The sequence below is a fragment of the Notolepis coatsorum genome (genome assembly GCF_963971535.1).
Source record: "Notolepis coatsorum genome assembly, chromosome: 11".
Classification (NCBI taxonomy): domain Eukaryota; kingdom Metazoa; phylum Chordata; class Actinopteri; order Aulopiformes; family Paralepididae; genus Notolepis; species Notolepis coatsorum.
The window spans coordinates 104,607,387-104,623,315 of NC_140175.1; the positions used below are offsets into that span (position 1 = coordinate 104,607,387).

Sequence of the window (15,929 nt, forward strand, 5' to 3'; positions counted from 1 at the left end):
TGAGCATGGCGGGGAATGACATGTTAAGGCGTTTTTGGCAATCAAAGTGTTATTAACATGATATTTACCTCAGAACAGAGGATCATACTGTCTGTAGCTAACATGATATTTACCTCAGAACAGGTTCTACTGTCTGTAGCTAACATGATATTTACCTCAGAACAGGTTCTACTGTCTGTAGCTAACATGATATTTACCTCAGAACAGGTTCTACTGTCTGTAGCTAACATGATATTTACCTCAGAACAGAGGATCATACTGTCTGTAGCTAACATGATATTTACCTCAGAACAGAGGATCATACTGTCTGTAGCTAACATGATATTTACCTCGGAACAGGTTCTACTGTCTGTAGCTAACATGATATTTACCTCAGAACAGAGGATCATACTGTCTGTAGCTAACATGATATTTACCTCAGAACAGGTTCTACTGTCTGTAGCTAACATGATATTTACCTCAGAACAGGTTCTACTGTCTGTAGCTAACATGATATTTACCTCGGAACAGGTTCTACTGTCTGTAGCTAACATGATATTTACCTCAGAACAGGTTCTACTGTCTGTAGCTAACATGATATTTACCTCAGAACAGGTTCTACTGTCTGTAGCTAACATGATATTTACCTCAGAACAGGTTCTACTGTCTGTAGCTAACATGATATTTACCTCAGAACAGGTTCTACTGTCTGTAGCTAACATGATATTTACCTCAGAACAGGTTCTACTGTCTGTAGCTAACATGATATTTACCTCAGAACAGGTTCTACTGTCTGTAGCTAACATGATATTTACCTCAGAACAGGTTCTACTGTCTGTAGCTCACATGATATTTACCTCAGAACAGGTTCTACTGTCTGTAGCTAACATGATATTTACCTCAGAACGTCCTTCTGAATTATTCCTTTAATTTGCTGTAGAAATCATCGCGGGAGAAGAACAGCTTTGAGATGGAGCGGATCGCTCAGGCCAAACTCATCATCAAACCCTTCATGCTCAGACGGGTTAAGAGTGAGGTAATGAACAGAGAGAGTGAGGTAATGAACAGAGAGAGTGAGGTAATGAACAGAGAGTGAGGTAATGAACAGAGAGAGTGAGGTAATGAATACTGTTAACAGAGAGAGTGAGGTAATGAATACTGTTAACAGAGAGAGTGAGGTAATGAATACTGTTAACAGAGAGAGTGAGGTAATGAACACTGAACAGAGAGAGTGAGGTAATGAACAGAGAGAGTGATGTAATGAACACTGAACAGAGAGAGTGAGGTAATGAACAGAGAGAGTGATGTAATGAATACTGAACAGAGAGAGTGAGGTAATGAACAGAGAGTGAGGTAATGAACAGAGAGTGAGGTAATGAACAGAGAGAGTGAGGTAATGAACAGAGAGAGTGAGGTAATGAACACTGAACAGAGATAATGAGGTAATGAACAGAGAGTGAGGTAACAGAGAGTGAGGTAATGAACAGAGAGAGTGAGGTAACAAACAGAGTGAGGTAATGAACAGAGAGTGAGGTAATGAACAGAGAGAGTGAGGTAATGAACACTGAACAGAGAAAGTGAGGTAATGAACAGAGAGAGTGAGGTAACGAACAGAGAGAGTGAGGTAATGCACAGAGAGAGTGAGGTAACAAACAGAGAGAGTGAGGTAATGAACACTGAACAGAGAGAGGTGACAGGTTTCAGATCAGACGCAAGGTTCAACGCACATCTGACTAGATATCACGGAGGAGAAGGCGAAATGGGTGGAGTAGAACTATAGATAATAACATAATCTACATTACATCATTAAGGTTATTTTAACCCTATCTATGATCTACATAACAAAGATAAATTAAGGTTATATTAACCCTCGGTATAATCTACATAACAAAGATGAATTAAGGTTATATTAACCCTAATTTATTCTCCTTTAGGTGCTAAGTGATCTGCCAGCAAAAGAGGTGATTGTTGAATTCTGCCCCATGAGCGAACGGCAGAAGGAGCTGTATGATGCCTTGCTTCAAAGGCTCAGAGGCCCCACCAATGGAGAGAGTACGTTTGGGGAGGGGGGGGCATTTATTCCTGATTTGTCTAAATGAGGTCCAATGGGAAGGATCTCCAGAGTGTAAACCAGGGGTCTCAAACTCGCAGGCCAATTGCGGCCCGCGGGATGATATTTTGCGACCCCCTACTTGACATCAAAGTTTAGTGTTAATGCGGCCCGCGCGCAACTGTTTGCCGAGTCGTTGCGCGAGAGTTGGAAGTTTTATTTATTTTATCACTTGTAGGCTACCATAGCGCAGGCTCATGACAGCAACGTTACGTTAGTGACTTGGTTGAAACGTGATTCCGGAGTGATACCAAATAAAGTGGAAGGCAAATGCATCCTCGCTATCTCCTCTGCGAGCAGTGCTCTGCATGTCCGGCTGCACTGCCACTCTGTGTCTGTGTACTCTGCTCTGATCCAATCACATTCAGCGTCCCGTCAGCGTTTTCCCCCCCCACCCACAGTCTGCGAATCAGATGCAGAGTAGGGCGGGTCTTAAACAGTCCGAGTCAGAGCAGAGTTGACGGCGCATCTACAGTAGCCTCGCTCCCAGTTTTATCTCTGTGAGATAAATGTAGCTATTAGCCTAGTTTTGCCAGCAGGCAGAAGCAGCCAGCAGGAAAATATGGCATGTTCAAAGATGGTCAGTAAAAGAAAAGTCGACTTCAATTCAAAGGTGAATGGACTGAAAAATATGCGTTCATCCTGAGTCCCAGCACCAAACCAATGTGACTAATATGCCAAGAAACGGTAGCTCTTGTGAAGGGTGGCAATTTGAAACGCCACTACGAAACAAAACAGTTATTTTAATGCAACCTTTCCTCAAAATTCAGTGCTAAGAACCACAAAAATAAATGGAATGAAATCATCATATCAAGCTGCAAGCAGAATTATTGTTAAATCTATGTCACAACGAGAAAAAGCAACCAAGTCCTCACTCAGTGGCAAGAAGCCATTCTCTCTCTCTCTGATGCATACATAATAAAATAATGTATGACTGAAGTGATGGAGACCATGTTTGAAGGCAAACAAAAGCAAATCCCCCTCAGATCGCACAGCAACCAGAATAACTGAAATACTGGCTGGTGATTTGATTAAACAGCTTTGTGATAGAATAAAAAAATGCACAGTGCATTTCCATAGCTGTGGATGAGTCCACTGACACCACTGAGAAGGCTCAGTTGCTGGTGTTTGTGCGGTTTTAGTGAGTTTGTGAGAAGATTGGATCAGTTGTACTTTTTTTTGAATACTTGAAACCCTTTTTTTGTGGAATATTTGATGCGGCCCAGCCTCACCCAGACTCTACCTCCAGCGGCCCCCAGGTAAATTGAGTTTGAGACCCCTGGTGTAAACCAAGGTGACCAGGCTCTGTTCCTTTCTTAAATAATATGCTAATTCTGGTAAGAAAGGCTTTAATTGAAAAAGATCCAATGCCATTTCAACATAGTGGATTTCCGATATATAATCTATATCACTATAATTATATGATGATTATCACTATGAAGAAAAGCTTGGTCATTAAAGTTTAAAAAATTCCTTTTGATAACAGTATGATGAGATCGTATTTTCTTTTAAACAAGTGTTTCTGACACATGCCGTAGAGAGCAATGATCACTGATTCATGAATCAATATATAACTACAGTAGCTAATCTCACAAAACCGTGTGCAATACTAACTACTTTCCCTACTGACGAACCCTGGCTCTGTTCTCTGTCACTGGTGAGGAGGTTGCTTAGCAGCAGGAAGGTTTGGAGGAGGTTGCTTAGCAGCAGAAAGGTTTGGAGGAGGTTGCTTAGCAGCAGGAAGGTTTGGAGGAGGTTGCTTAGCAGCAGGACGGTTTGGAGGAGGTTGCTTACCAGCAGGAAGGTTTGGAGGAGGTTGCTTAGCAGCAGGAAGGTTTGGAGGAGGTTGCTTAGCAGCAGGACGGTTTGGAGGAGGTTGCTTAGCAGCAGAAAGGTTTGGAGGAGGTTGCTTAGCAGCAGGAAGGTTTGGAGGAGGTTGCTTAGCAGTAGAAAGGTTTGGAGGAGGTTGCTTAGCAGCAGAAAGGTTTGGAGGAGGTTGCTTAGCAGCAGGACGGTTTGGAGGAGGTTGCTTAGCAGCAGGAAGGTTTGGAGGAGGTTGCTTAGCAGCAGGACGGTTTGGAGGAGGTTGCTTAGCAGCAGGACGGTTTGGAGGAGGTTGCTTAGCAGCAGGACGGTTTGGAGGAGGTTGCTTAGCAGCAGGACGGTTTGGAGGAGGTTGCTTAGCAGCAGAAAGGTTTGGAGGAGGTTGCTTAGCAGCAGGAAGGTTTGTCTCACGGAGGCTCAATGATCAAGATTTCTTTACGTTTACTAGCTGCTAACTTTCCTTCAACATCATCACAGATAAAGATGCCTTTTTATATGTTAAAGGGATCATGTCTTGCTATTCCTTTCACTATTTGGGCAACTTTACACAATTCCTGTGAGTCTATGGAACACATCTGTAAAGTTTTTAATTTTTTTTTTTATTCGTTTTGTATTTCTAATCAAGTACTCTAAAGCAGCATTTTTCCACTTCAAGAGTTCAAGCTGTTTTGGGCTGGGCTCCGCCCATAAGCGCTTTGAGTGACAGTCACCCACAGTCTGCACTGGCAGACGGAGAGAGATATAGAGAGATTGAGGGGTTGCCTTTTTATATGTTATGTTAAGTTATGTATTTATTTTTTTACCCAGGGACAGTGCACATTAATCAACATCTTCAGTTTCCACATCAATGTAAATGTGCCAGAATTAGCTAATGAGCTAGTTTTCATCTGTAGTCCCTGCCGACCATGCATATATATATATATGGACGCTGACCCTGTGTGTCTGTGTGTGTGTGTGCGTCTGTGTGTGTGTGTGTGCGTGTGCTTGTGCACAACAGAGCGTGAGCTGACCAATGTGATGATGCAGCTGAGGAAGATGGCGAACCATCCTCTTCTCCATCGACAGCACTACACCCTCCCCCACCTGGCAGCCATGAGCCAACTACTGATCCAGGTCTGAATACACCTTTAAATATATGCTGAAATACACTCTTAAATATACCCTGAAATACACCCTGAAATATACCCTGAAATATACCCTGAAATACACCCTGAAATACACAGATCACAACACACAGCTCTACAACACACAACTCTACACCACATAGTTCTACACCACACAGATCTCTCTCTCTCTCTCTCTCTCTCTCTCTCTCTCTCTCTCTCTCTCTCTCCCTCAGCCTCTCTCTCTCTCTCTCTCCCTCTCTCTCTCTCTCTCTCTCTCTCTCTCTCTGCCTCTGCCTCATGAGTGATTTCAAGGTTTCCACACTCAATATAAATGGAATCAGATGTGAGGAAGAGAGCAAGCCTGTAAATTGAAGAGTTTTAATGTAATGAAACACAGTGATGCTTTAAATGAGACTGACTGGATGAGAGAATGGGATGGAGAGGTTATTTTAAGCCTCTTAAAGGAAAACTCCAACATTTTGGGAAATTAGCTTATTTAACATCTTCCCTGGAGTTAGACAAGAAGATACATACCTTTTTTGTCTCCGTGCGTGCATTTAGCTTAGGGAACAGTCGCTCCGTTAGCATAGCTTAGCTTCATCACTGGAAGTGAGGCAGATCCGGAGCCTTACAGTGTATAGTTTGATTGATTGATTGAAAAGTTTATTAACAGATTGCAGAATACACTCCAAATACAACTCCAAAACGTTCATGTAAACATGTTGTGACCTGTGTATTCACCACGTGGAGAAATAAAAAATAATTGAATTAGACAATTACGTTTTATAAGCAAATATACTCGGAACAATTTTTTGGCCCAACCACTCCTCTCTGAGCGCAGCCAGTGATTTCAACGTGACGCAACACAACAAACAAACATCAAATACAGATATAGCCTTAAGCCGTTCAAATAATAAATGTATACATTTTTTTTATTTTTATAATAATAATCTAAAAGAACCGATAAGAGTATCGATAAAGTACCGAACCGTTAAGCAGTATCGATAAAAGTAGTAGTATCGATAAAATCCTAACGATACCCATCCCTAACTGTTATAGTCGTTTTTTTATCAATAAAAAATATATATTACATTATATATTGTTGGTGCTCCTTACATTTTGGTGGGTGCTCCTAAATTTTTGCTGGTGCTCCCAACTTTTTGAAGTTGGGAGCACCAGTGCTACCAAGTAAAAAAAAAAAAAATCGAGCCCTTTATGCCATCACACACACACTGGCATTTAAAGGGTTAGAATTATAAAAATGAATATGTGGTGTTATGATCAGGGCTGAAGTTGAATAAAAGATTGTATTATTTTCAATCTGACATTACAAAAAAACAGAAAATCCATAAAAATCAGTGTTGTTGCTAATCATACATATATGTTAGCCTGTTTTTTAACAATAATGTGTGATGCCATCACAAACACTGGCATTTAAAGGGTACAAATAAAAAAAGTTCCAGCACCAGAATGCAGGAAATGAAGTCTTTGTAACAAAAAAATTCCTGGTGGGGGACCCCAGACCAGGGTTTCCGTTAGAAAAAATTGTTGCCGGTCTCCGTGACCTGCAAGATTTCAATCTACCGGACAAATGAGATTAATTCCGGTCATAGTTTATTGAGCTTTAAAACAATTGATAGGCAGGCTATATAAAGAATGTCATCCTCAAGGCATGTAGATTTATAATATTATTACTTAAAACTAGGCTACTTTTGCGTATACAGTCATTAATATATTCCAAATAAAATAAGTCCCTCGATACTCCGTGCTGCTGCTGACTTGAAATAAAATAGACCGCGTATGTGGGCAGTCGGTCCGACACTAAACAGCAGTCTGTTATAATCACATTTTTATGAGCTAACGAATTCCGTTATATTGGACATTTGTATTAATTATATCAAGCGAAGAACTGAGAAAGCAGAGAGACGGCAACATTATCGTGGTTTGCGTGACGACTCTCCACCTCGCAACGACTTATTTGCAAAGAGTATGGCGCTGCAGAGCAGCTGTTCAGCTGTTATTGGCTCTTTTCTGGGAACCGCACAACAGCGCCCCCCACCCAACATTGGCTGAAAATGGCTGAATTGGAGTACTGATGGAATACTGCATTGTGCTGCCGCTGCTGCGGCTCTGCAGCTTCACAAAAGTCCGCACACCCAGCACTAAGCTCTCGCTGACAACGTCGTTGTCATTATTAGAAGCAACGAGGAAACAAATGTAATGATCGTTTCGTTCATCGCATAGGCTATTTAATTTTAGCCTATTTTAATACAATTCAAATAATCAAATTGTGCTTAGACTCAGGGAATTATTTTCACCGGACATTAAGACCGGAGAGGTTAAATATGTCGGACTTCAACAGATTTTGCCGGTCAAATACCGGTAATTACCGGCTAACGGAAACGCTGCCCCAGACCCCCTGCTTAACACTTTGATTGCCCAATCCGATTTTTCTCGGGTTTACCCCCCGCGGGTTGAATTCCCATCACGAGAATATTCGTTTTTTTTTTTTTTTTTTTTAGCGATCTGAATTCATATTTCATCAACCGAGTCTACCGTTGGTAAATCAGCCACCCCAGGCGCTCAGATGTGAAAAAAGCGCCCCCTATCGTCTCCCAGATGGTAATTCACCCTTTTGGATTGGACTCAATGAAAAGGCATGAGAAAAAAAAAAACGGACTCCACATTTTACTTCTCACGCATGTGACCGGAGTCGATCAGCTTCATGCTGGACCCTCAGAGCAGCGGGGATTATGTGTTTTACAGTATACGCGGTGGATCAATAAAAGGATACATTTTCGGAAAGGCGATCAGGAATTGGAATAATCCATTTGGATACCATCTGATCTCAGGTAAGGAATCTATTTTACCAGTATTAGGACAATCAGACCTTTTTTCACGAAGATATAAGCTTTCCCCCTATAATGTGATATGGCTGTTTGACTGTAAAAGCGATCAGGAACTGAGAGAATCGATTTTCAGCTCGCAGCACCAGCGTGCACACATATACTATCGATAATCTAGCGTTTATTTGAAAACGATTCATTAATAGGCAGAAAAATGACAACGTTCTAGAATATTCAAGTACAGGGCGATTATCATGGAATCTCTTCTTTTTTCCGTGAAAACGAGGGCTTTTCTAAATGATATAAAACAGAATTGAACCGATAAAAAAACAATCCGCTTCGACAATGTTGACTGGAAATGGGTCATTGATAATGCGACCGGCAGATTAGACACATAGCCATAATTTTAAACATAGATTAGGCGATATTAACGTTAACATTGAAGTAAGTGGTGCTGGGCATTCAAGGGGGTAAAAAGGAAAACACGGCCGGCTCTGAAAGTGTTAAAAAGTGGCCTGACTGGGGCTATATTTCGCACTATATTTCCTGGCCTGAATGATTTCCCCAGTCCGGCCCTGGTTAAAAGCCTCCAATACTTATTAGTGTGTGTGCGTTTGAACGTTTGCATGTTTCAACCATACATTTCCATTAAAAAAAAAATAATTATAAAAATGTTAAATATTATTTTCTTATTTAAAAAAAAAAAAAAAAAAAAAAAAAACCTTTTACCTCCTATAATAGTGGGGGTCGCGGCTCTCTGACACCGTTATTTTGGGGGTCGCGGCCTGAAAACTTTGGGAACCCCTGGTGTAGTCTACTGGTGATAATGTTGTTAATCTCTCATTTTATGATAATGTTGTTAATCTATGTTCTACTGATAATGTTGTTAATCTCTCATTTTATGATAATGTTGTTAATCTATGTTCTACTGATAATGTTGTTAATCTGTAATCTGGTGTTAAATATACCCTGATAAACACCCTGAAATACACGGATCACAACACACAGATCACCACACAGTTATACACCACACAGTTCTACACCACACAGTTCTACACCACACAGTTCTATACCACACAGTTCTACACCACACAGTTCTACACCACACAGTTCTACACCACACAGTTCTACACCACACAGTTCTATACCACACAGTTCTACACCACACAGTTCTACACCACACAGTTCTATACCACACAGTTCTACACCACACAGTTCTACACCACACAGTTCTATACCACACAGTTCTATACCACACAGTTCTACACCACACAGTTCTATACCACACAGTTATACACCACACAGTTCTACACCACACAGTTCTATACCACACAGTTCTACACCACACAGTTCTATACCACACAGTTCTACACCACACAGTTATACACCACACAGTTCTATACCACACAGTTCTACACCACACAGTTATACACCACACAATTCTACACCACACAGTTCTATACCACACAGTTATACACCACACAGTTCTACAACACACAGTTCTATACCACACAGTTCTACACCACACAGTTCTACACCACACAGTTATACACCACACAGTTATACACCACACAGTTCTATACCACACAGTTCTACACCACACAGTTCTACACCACACAGTTCTACACCACACAGTTCTATACCACACAGTTCTACACCACACAGTTCTACACCACACAGATCACCACACAGTTCTATACCACACAGTTCTATACCACACAGTTCTACACCACACAGTTCTACACCACACAGTTCTATACCACACAGTTCTACACCACACAGTTCTACACCACACAGTTCTATACCACACAGTTCTACACCACACAGTTCTACACCACACAGTTCTACACCACACAGTTCTACACCACACAGTTCTATACCACACAGTTCTACACCACACAGTTCTACACCACACAGTTCTACACCACACAGTTCTACACCACACAGTTCTATACCACACAGTTATACACCACACAGTTCTACACCACACAGTTCTATACCACAACCACACAGTTCTACACCACACAGTTCTACACCACACAGTTCTACACCACACAGTTCTACACCACACAGTTCTATACCACACAGTTCTACACCACACAGTTCTACACCACACAGTTCTACACCACACAGTTCTACACCACACAGTTCTATACCACACAGTTCTACACCACACAGTTCTATACCACACAGTTCTACACCACACAGTTCTACACCACACAGTTCTACACCACACAGTTCTACACCACACAGTTCTATACCACACAGTTCTACACCACACAGTTCTACACCACACAGTTCTACACCACACAGTTCTATACCACACAGTTCTACACTGTCTACATAGTTCTACACCACACATACTATACTGGGTGGCGCAGCAGACATTGCGCTTGTCACCAACGCAAGAGACACCGGTCTTGAATCCGGCTGTCAACGTTGCCTCCGGCTTGGGCCGGCCGTCATACTGACTCGATTGGCAGAGTCAGCGGGAGGGGAGTCGATGAGTGGTAGTCTGGTCGTTGTAAAACAGCGACTCCTACAGGTCGGTCAGGGCGCCTGCACAGCAAGGACAGGAGAGGGCAGGGGCAGTGTGAGCCTCCCACACGTTACACCTCGCCAATGAGAGTCCGCGCTGGCAGGTGAAAAGATGTGACTGGCTGCCTCCACATGTATCCGAGGGGACATGTGATGGGCTTCTATCCTCCCTACGACCGGCCAGTGGGGGGCACATGCGAGCAACGATCAGGGGAGGGGAGGGAGAATTGGCACGAGAGGAAATTGGGATGGGAGAAAATCACAGAAAAAGGAGGAGAAAAAGTGGGTAAAAAAAAGGATACAAGGTGTTTCCGAGCTCTAAAAGAGAATGAATGAATGAATGAAAACTTTATTTAACAGATTTCAGAATGGGTACAATACAGTACGGCTCAATACACACAATTGTTAAGGGGATGCAGACCAGTGAAAGACGTTTGTCTTGTTTACATCAGGGTCCCCCATTTTCAAGCAGGATTTATCTCTCAAATAAAAGCCTAACGTCACCTTGAGCCTGGACACCAGATTTGCAATGTGAGATTTAGAAGATAACTGGCGATCAATAACAAAGCTCAAGTACTTATAGCTTGGGACTAATTATTCCATTCCTTGTCCTTGGGAAGTTAAAAGGTTAGGAAGATTTGGTGATGACTCACTTGTATTTGACAACAACATCATGACTTTAGTTTTGTTGGTATTTAGTTTCCGCAGTTTAGTTTAGATCCGAATAAACTAAACTAAACATGCAGACTGTAATAAAGCAAAGGCCTGCACAACAATAAATAATAGTATCATCGGCATAAAAAAAAAATTGCATAGATGACATGGATGGGGAACAATATACTGTAGGTATTAACACAGAACCCTGGGGAACACCCTTTGAGGTGGATGACGAATCCTTTCTCCAGACTCAACGACAATAACACTATGTAACAAACCATCAAATACACTCACAGCACACACATCACACGTACACACTCACTTTAAATAAACAACTCACTGTAGCACCCACTTTAGACACTTTAACACACTTTATATTTATTGGTAAAGAGATTTCCACTACAACTCATACCTCATTACACCTTACCCTAAGTTGTACCTCATCCCATTTTTGCATTGTACTGTATATTGTAATGTAACTCAGTTAAAAATAAATTCTAATCTATATTGTATATTGAACACTTTTGTTTACACTTGTTTACGTACTTTGGACTTTCTATTTTTTTTTGTATTTTATTTTTTTATTATTTTTTAAACAAACACATATGGACTTTCTATTTTATACTTTATCTATTTTTTTATCTAGCACACTCGGGGGCAAAACAGAAAAAAAGCATTTCATATAAAAGTATTCTGTATTTTTGTATGACAACTAATAAAGAAACTTGAAACTTGAGACTGACCTCTGACCTCTCACCCCTCAGCAGCCCAGTCACTGTGAAGCCAACCCGGCGCTGATCCAGGAGGACATGGAGGTGATGTCAGACTTCCAGCTGCATCAGATGTGCCTGGTGCACCCCTGCCTCCAGCACTGCGTGCTCACCGCACAACTGCTGCTAGACTCGGGCAAATTCAGCCTGTTGACACAACTGCTGGCCACCATCAAACACAGGGTAGGATGCCTAGAGGCAGGGCTATAATCAATGTTCCCTCTAACCTGCGCACATGTCCAAATGCTCCCGCGCACATCTGAAATCTGTCGCGCACAGAAACGTTTGTGTAAAGAAATAAAAGACGTTTCTTAAAAAACAGCAGTCAGCTTGGATGCACGTACTCGCATGATACTTCGCTCTCTCTCTCTCGAAACGCAGTGCGCGCTTACTTGCGTCGCGCGTAATGAAAGTCTTTATCTCTCCCTCTCTCTCGAAACGCAGTGTACCTTACTTGCGTCGCGCGTAATGAAAGTCTTTATCTCTTTCTCTCTCGAAACGCAGTGCGCGCTTTCTTGCGTCGCTCGTCATGAAAGTATTTATCTCTCTCTCGAAACGCAGTGTGCCTTACTTGCATCGCGTGCATGAGAGTCTCTCTCTCTGTCTCAAGTAGCCAAACTTGAGACAGAGAGACTACACTATAAAAACCAACTGTATATTTGGATAGTGTGTGTGTGTGTGTGTGTGTGTGGGTGTGTGTGTGTGTGTGTGTGCAGTGTGTGTGTGATTTTTGGCTGGTAAAAATGCTGAGTGGCTAGTGACTTTAGAAAAACCACTAGCCACAGTGGCTGGTGAGCTAAAAAGTTAATGTCAAGCCCTGTAGTACAACCACTGGAGAACTGAGAAGGACAGACGGGGAAAAATAACAGACTAACAGAAAGGACTAAGTAAGAGCTAAGACCAGACCAGAGGAGTTTGGAAACTAGTTACTTTTTTCTGATGTGTATCTGACTAACAGAGAAAGGAGGAATGAATCAGAGGGGAAGGTGAGAGGTTTAGAGAGAGAGGGATAGAGGGAGAAAGGGAGGGAGGGAGAGAGAGAGGGGGGGGAGAGAAGAGCGAGAGAGGGAGGGATGACTTTGCTCTGTATCAGCAAAATGTACAGATTTTTATGTTAGACATTGAGGGAAATTAAGATTCTCAGATTTTTTACAAACTGCCGCTTATCAACTAACCGGTTAATCGGCAGGTGACGTATGTTGCTCAGTAGTTGCTGATGTCTGCTCAGGAGGTTTGAGTGTTTGCTCAGACCGAAAAGAAATTTGAGGGAACATTGGCTATAATATAAATTATATATATACCATATTATACCTAATATAGTAACTTATTATGCTACACTTTTCTCTCCAGACCTCTCTTGGCAGAGCCTGAGTTGTGGCCAACAATAGACACCCCTCCCCAGTACCCACTCAACTTCAACCCGCACATCAGACCAGACCTAAACAAAGTGCAATACAATACCTTTTGCCTAGAGGTCACTGTTTGACAGCATTACATATTCTACATTTAACAAATGGCTTAGGTGTCATGTGACCATAACATTGTTTAACGTTTTAAAACGTTTTTTAATTTTTTATTTAACCTTTATTTAACCAGGACAGTTAGGCTATGTGTCCACTAATAGCCTTTTTTTCGAGGCGGACCGCTTTGAAAAAAGAAGAAAAAAGCTCTGAGCGTTTTTCTGAATGCAACTGAGGCTCGCTCCGCCCCTTCCTCGATGAGTTACATTGATGAGCGCGCTGCTTTTCCAAAAGTTGAACTACCTTCAACTTTATGAGCTGGGAGCGCTCCGCCAAAAACGCTGCCGTCGAGAGCTCATAAAACGCGAGGCGCGGCTCAAATGAAAACAAACTCTGTCTCTCTCTCTGTGTGTCTGTCTCTCCCTCCCTCTGTGTGTGTGTGTGTGTCTGTCTCTCTCTCTCCCTCTGTGTGTCACTATCCCTCCCTCTCTGTGTGTGTCTCTCCCTCCCTCTGTGTGTGTGTGTGTGTGTGTGTGTGTGTGTGTATCTCTCGCTCTCTCTCTCTCTCTCTCTCTCTCTCTCTCTCTCTCTCTCTCTGCCTCATGAGTGATTTCAAGGTTTCCACACTCAGTTTCAGTTTCACTTTATTTAAAAAAAAGGACAGTACACATGAATCAACATTTCTGTAAATGTGTCAGTTTTAGCCAGCTGGCTAATTCGCAATTATAGTCATTTTGGCAAGATGTTATGAGACCGACCATACACCTAGAACAGAAGCATTAAAAGTAAAACACAGTATTTACAACACAATCCAACATAATAGTAAAAGCAATAACAAAATACACAATGAACTGATTAAAAGTGATCAAGTCAAGAGTCAAGTCAAGAGTTTTAATTGTCACGGCATACAGGTATACAATGAAATGCGGGTGGTCTTGCCCGCAACAATGTGCAATACAGTGGTACAACATAATAGAATACAAAAAGAAAAAAAAAAACATTGTGCAGTAAACAGGTAACAGGTAACATGGAGTGACATCTCGGTATCTGTACATAGTTATTTACAGAGCATATGGGACATGCTAGTTAGCTTTGGTAGTGCAATACACTGTTCCTGTTATTCTAATTTAAAGTGTCCTTTCCTTTTGGCCATAAGTGTGCGTGTGTGCGACATGAGTGTGTGCCCGCTCATGTTAAAGTGTTAAGTGGCTGCTCGTGTGTGAGCGTGCACAGCGTGCGTGTCGTGTGTGTGTTCATGTGTGCTTGTGTGTGGATAGTTCAATGTTCTGAGCACTCAATGTTCATTGTTCAGGGCTCTGATGGCCTGGGGGAAGAAGCTGAGCCTAAGCCGCTCTGTCCTAGTAGCTGGGGTTCGCAGGCGTCTGCCTGACCTCAGCAGCTGGAACAGGCTGTTATTGGGGTGGTGAGGGTCTTTCATTATCCTGCAGGCTCTGGATTTGCACCTCTTGTTGTATAGAACCTGCAGGGGGGGTAGTGCAATACCCGTGGTACGCTCGGCTGAGCGCACCACTCTCTGTAGGGCCTTCTTGTCCTGTGCCGTGCTGTTTCCATACCAGGCAGTGATGTTTCACATGTTTGATTGGTTAATAACCAGGTCTTGAGTTGTTTTGTAAAGGTGTGGTAGGTAGCACAGTGTCTTATTGCAGTTGGTAGGGTGTTCCAGAACTGAGTGGCTCTGACTGCAAAACAGGATTGACTGAAGGAGCTGGACCTAAACGGCACAGTACAGTCCCCTCTCTGGGTAGATCTTGTGGACCTATTATGAGATGTTTTTGTTTGACAAAAGTACTGAGAGGTGGGGGGGCCTTGCCATTTAAGATCTTGAACAGTAGGCAGGCATCAGTGTATTTTGTAAGGTTTTCCCAGCTGAGGATGCTGTACTTGCAGAGGATGTGACAGTGGTGGTAAGTACAGTATATGGTTTTCGGTCCAGCACCTTGAGGGCCTGCTTATACAGAGAGATAATTGGTTTCATGGTTGTGTTTTTCTGTATGGGTCAGAGATGTGAGGAAGAGGGCAAGCCTGTTTGAAGAGTACATTGAAGAGTTATAATGTAATGAAACACAGTGACACCTTAACGTAGACTGGCTGGATGAGAGAATTGGATGGAGTGGTTATGTTAAGCCACTTAGTGAGTAACAGCAGTGGAGGGCTGGCACTCCTCTCTCTCTGTGTGTGTGTGTGCGTGTGTGTGTGTGTGTGTGAGTGTGAGTGTGAGTGTGTGTGTGTGTGTGTGTCTCTCTCTCTCTCTCTCTCTCTCTCAGCAGTGGAGGGGTGGCACCAAGGTCTTTTGTGGTGGAAGAAATGAAGGGGAGGTTGCTGGTGGTTAAAGCCAAATATGAACTTTTTACTATTGTTTTTGTAAACGTTTATGTTCCAAATGTAGGACGTATCAGAGTTCAGTTTTTAAGTGAACTTGGAGTAGTTTTAAGCCAGTGTGATTATTTTTTTTGCGGGGGAGGAGATTTTAACTGCAGGCCTACAGAGAATGATCCGTTAGAACTAGGGATGTCCGATATTATCGGCCTACCGATCAGTGTTAATTTTGTCAACTAAAATGATGACGAAAGATGTTCGTCAGCGAAGGTTTTTTTCATGACGACAACGAGACGTGACGT

General features: G+C 42.3%; 1 protein-coding gene across 1 annotated transcript in view; it reads left to right on the forward strand.

Moving 5' to 3' along the window:
* The window catches only part of smarcad1b (SNF2 related chromatin remodeling ATPase with DExD box 1b), a 120,232-nt gene that overhangs the window by 86,909 nt on the left and 17,394 nt on the right, over positions 1–15,929 (forward strand). Inside the window, exons 16-19 of the mRNA XM_084325267.1 lie at positions 920–1,015; positions 1,914–2,031; positions 4,911–5,026; positions 11,825–12,013. Of these exons, the coding sequence (XP_084181393.1) occupies positions 920–1,015; positions 1,914–2,031; positions 4,911–5,026; positions 11,825–12,013 (519 nt within the window). The remainder of the gene's footprint in view (positions 1–919; positions 1,016–1,913; positions 2,032–4,910; positions 5,027–11,824; positions 12,014–15,929) is intronic.